Source organism: Colobus angolensis, unplaced genomic scaffold (assembly GCF_000951035.1).
Source record: "Colobus angolensis palliatus isolate OR3802 unplaced genomic scaffold, Cang.pa_1.0 Scaffold92, whole genome shotgun sequence".
In the NCBI taxonomy this organism is placed as follows: domain Eukaryota; kingdom Metazoa; phylum Chordata; class Mammalia; order Primates; family Cercopithecidae; genus Colobus; species Colobus angolensis.
This window is the reverse complement of record NW_012123154.1, coordinates 1,732,889-1,737,429: the sequence shown is the minus strand read 5'-3', so window position 1 is coordinate 1,737,429 and position 4,541 is coordinate 1,732,889. Positions and strand designations below refer to the sequence as shown.

At 42.3% G+C, this 4,541-nt stretch overlaps 1 protein-coding gene across 1 annotated transcript in view; it reads left to right on the top strand.

The window, feature by feature from the left end:
- DNAH3 (dynein, axonemal, heavy chain 3) overlaps positions 1-3,081 on the top strand; it is a 235,401-nt gene extending 232,320 nt beyond the window's left edge. Inside the window, 2 exon segments of the mRNA XM_011931963.1 lie at positions 726-863; positions 2,686-3,081. Coding sequence (XP_011787353.1) covers positions 726-863; positions 2,686-3,039 — 492 coding nt within the window. The 3' untranslated portion in view covers positions 3,040-3,081.
- The last annotated feature ends 1,460 nt before the right edge of the window (positions 3,082-4,541 follow it).

Below are 4,541 nucleotides of genomic sequence, written 5' to 3'. Positions count from 1 at the left end.
AAAAAAAAAAAAAAAAAGATTCTGGAGCCAGGAACAGGAACTAGAATAAATATCACAAACTGGTGGCTCATGGGATAGATTTGGACAATAATTATGTTTGGTTTGACTGCCTGGTAATTTAAACATTTTTGAGCCAGCATGTAAACACTGGATTTTTACATATAAAAATCCAGATGTTTGTACTGCAAAAAATAGAAGACCTGAAACAGCGGGCCTGCATTCTCGCATGGCATAGCAACTATTGCTGGAGATGCGTGGCAGCTGCTCAGTTTAGGCTAGGTACATATTCTCCACTGCTACAGTCCCCACCACTCTCTGTTGTATCCCTGATATCAGCTTGCACCTGGGCTTTTCTTTTCTTTTCTTTGAGATGAAGTTTCACTCTTGTCACTCAGGCTGGAGTGCAATGGCATGATCTCGGCTCACTGCAACTTCTGCCTCCTGGGTTCAAGCGATTCTCCTGCCTCAGCCTCCCAAGTGGCTGGGACTACAGGCGCCCATCACCACGCCCAGCTAATTTTTGTAGTACCTGGGCTTTTCTTAAAGTATAAATATATTTGTTGTACCCTTATTTCAAAAGTGGGAAGAGAGAAGCTAAACCAAGAGAGCTGTTTCAAGAAAAATAAGAAAAAACATATTTTATATGGGACTTGTTTACATTACTTGCGTTTGAACTATCTTTGATGTGTTGCTGATTTTGAATCTTGATTTCTGTGGCTCTCCAGGAATGGATTGACAAGGGGCCCCCTGTGGTATTTTGGATCTCTGGATTCTACTTCACACAGTCTTTTTTGACTGGCGTCTCTCAGAATTATGCTCGGAAATATACCATCCCCATTGACCACATTGGATTTGAGTTTGAGGTAGGGGTGCTTTGGGTTAGGCTCACTCAAAGGGCTGACTGGAGAAAGCAATGTTGCCAGTTTCCTTATGAGTCAAAAAATGTGGATGTGTTAAGACCCAAATGCTTCTGAAGTGGTACATATGAAGTATTTAGCATAATTTACAGTAGCTCTAAAAGCTACTCCTAAAATAGAGGATTCCCAATGCTTTGTCTCTGTACAAAAAGGGAATCTTTCCAGATTCCATCAGAATACCAAGAAAAATGAAGGCACTCTCCCACTCTGTTTGTTCAACGTGGTGGACTCTTCATTTGGAAGAACGTTAATGCCCTTAGGTAGTCCTTCGCTTGGAGAAAAGTTAAAAGAATGTCCGATAGTCAAGCATCACCCTGTCATATATAGAGAGTAGAATGGCTAAGATTGACTGTTACAGAGCATTGTAGAATTTTAAATTATGTGGAAAGATCCTTTGTAATCATCTAGTTCAGAGATCACAAACTGGTTGCCCTGTCTTAAGTCAGTTTATGAATGAACTTAACTTGATTAGTCTTTGAAGACAATGTTAACCCAAAATAAATACAACAAGAAGAAAAATGACTAGGATAAACATTGAAAAAAAGATAAAATCATCTTCCTTGATGTTGAAATGATTGTATGCCTAGAAATCCAAAGTGATTAAAAACATAGAGTACTTTACTTGCAATGGTTCAACTTACAATTTTTTGATTTCACGGTGTGAAATCAATACACGTTCAGTAGAAACCACACTTTGAGTACCCATACAACCATTCTATTTTTCACTTTTAGTACAGTATTCAATAAATTACATAAGATACTCAATACTTTACTATAAAATAGACTTTGTGTTGGAATATTTCTGCCCAGCTACAGGCTATTGTAAGTGTTCCAAGCACATTTAGGGGAGGCTAGGCTAAGCTATGATATTTGTTGTACATTAGGTATATTAAATGCAGTTTTGACTTACAATATGTTCAACTTATGATGGGTTTATCAGGACATAACCCCATGGTAAGTTGGGGAGCATCTGTAGAAGAATTCACAAAGTCACTGGATATTGGTTAAATTTGTAAAAATCAATAGCTTTTTCCTATTCTTCCAATAGATACTTAGAATTAGAAATGGGAAAAACATTCCATTCACCATACAGTTTTTTTTAAGTATAATTTGAATGATTTTAAGTGGAGCTTGTGCTGTCTGGTTCACCACAATCCCCACCCCTCCCTATTCTCCTATACTTTGTCCATTTTCTGCAATTACCTAAAGGAATTTGAGTTTACCACCCCTGCATCTAAGCAGTGGTGTGCTGGAGCTCACTCATATCAGCTCACCAGGACCAACGGTTACATTTTCAGGCATTTTGTTAAATAGTTGGTAGTCTGAAATCGACCATGCTGGAAGTCTTTATACCACAGAAACTAGAAATCAAGGCTTTATTCTCCCCACACTCATCTCCAGAACTGTTTACCCAGTCTGTCTCTGAATCTGAATCTAACCCCTCACTTTATAAATCCAGATCCAGAAAGGGAAGTGATTGTGCAAAGTCACTAAGCTAGTTAGAGATAATGTGTTAGAGTAATGTGACCCCTACTTGAGTGCATTCTCTAGCCCACCATTGGGAAGGGCAGCATACTGACTAGGAGTCAGGCCTGGCCCATGTATGGCGGGCAGGAATATTATCACAGAAGCCCCATTGTCCCTGGATCCTGGGAGAGGTAGATATTGCAGCCAGGTTGCACTTTGAGTATCAGAAGATTCCAGGCTCTTAAAGTTGCGCATGTAGGAAAATGGCAGGCAACGGAACTCATAGCTTTTATTCTTCCAGGTAACCACACAAGAAACAGTGATGGAGAATAACCCTGAAGATGGTGCCTACATCAAAGGGCTCTTCTTAGAAGGTGCCCGTTGGGACAGGAAAACGATGCAGATTGGGGAATCTCTCCCCAAAATCCTCTATGACCCACTGCCCATCATTTGGCTGAAACCTGGGGAGAGTACAATGTTTCTGCATCAGGACGTTTATGTGTGTCCAGTCTACAAAACAAGTGCCCGCAGAGGAACCCTCTCCACCACAGGCCACTCTACCAACTATGTCCTCTCCATTGAGCTTCCAACAGACAGGCCCCAGAAGCACTGGATAAACCGAGGGGTGGCCTCACTGTGCCAGCTGGATAACTGATGGCATTGTCTCAAGACAGAAAATAAAAAGCATTTCATTCTTTTTGTTTTGCTTTGTTTTGTTTTGAGACATTGCTGTGTCACCCAGGCTGGAGTGCAGTGGCGTGATCTCAGCTCACTGCACCTTCTGCCTTCCAGGTTCAAGTGATTCTCGTGCCTCAGCCTCCTGAGAAGCTGGGATTACAGGCACGCACCACCATGCCAGGCTACTTTTTGTTTGTATTTTTAATAGAGACAGGGCTTTCACCATGTTGCCCAGGCTGGTCTCGAACTCTTGAGCTCAGGCAATCCGCCCCCACTCGGCCTCCCAAAGTGCTGGGATTACAGGCACCAACGCGCCTGGCCAAAAGGCATTTCATTCTTGATGACAGTGGTGGTGGTGATGTTGATGACAACAATTATATTAACAGAGCAATTGCTATTTCACAGCAACTCTATAAAGTACATTCTTACTATTATCCTCATTTTATGGCTGCAGAAACCATGATACAGAGAAGGTAAGTAATCTGCCCCAAATCAGATAGCTACTCAAGTAGTATTTGAACAAAGGCAGTGGGACTCTTCAAAATAGACTCTTGGTTAGTTGGCTAAGCTCCCTTAGGGTGATTTTCTTCTTCTGAGACAGTTTCTCGCTCTGCAGCCCCGGCTGGAGTGCAGTGGCACAGTCTCAGCTCACTGCAACCTCCGCCTCCCAGGTTCAAGTGATTCTCATGCCTCAGCCTCCCAAATAGCTGGGATTACAGGCATGCACCACCACGCCTGGCTAATTTTTGCATTTTTAGTAGAGACGGGGTTTTGTCGTGTTGGCCAGGCTGGTCTTGAACTCCTGGCCTCAAGTGATCCACCCACCTTGGCCTCCCAAAGTGCTGGGATTAAAGTTGTGAGCCATCGCACCCGGCCTTATTTTTTTCTTCTTATTTTGCTGTAACTGTCATTGAATTTCAATCACTTCTTTCCTAGTATATCCATAAGGGCTACCACCAAGGCCTCTCAAAGGTTGACAGAGGTTTGGGCCACTTTTATTTGCTAAGGCCCTTGATATATTTAAAAATGGACTCTTTTTGGTATTTAAGGGTAAAAAATAAAATAAAATGCACTTTTCACAACAATCTTAGATGGGAGGTATTATCATCATTTCCACTTTACAGAGGAAAATGCAGAGATTTAGAAAAATAACTAGCTCAAAGTTCCACAGCTAGTCAGTGATAGAACTGGGACGCAATCGCTTCTCTACTAGCCTGCACAGATGGGTGGAAATTTCCGGAGGAAAGGGGAGGTGAGAGAAGCAATATTTATTGCATGCCTACTATATGGCATGCTTCGTGCCCAGGCCTTTAGATTTCTCACTTGATCCCCTGTGGTGGAAATGACTGTCCTCTCCCTTGGCGGTTCGGAGAGATTATCTTCTCTAAAATTGCCCCGCTTTTTCACACTGCAAAGCCTGGTTTGTACTGGTCTGGCTCTTGAACCCATGCATTTTTCACTGCCACATGCTCCCTCCCT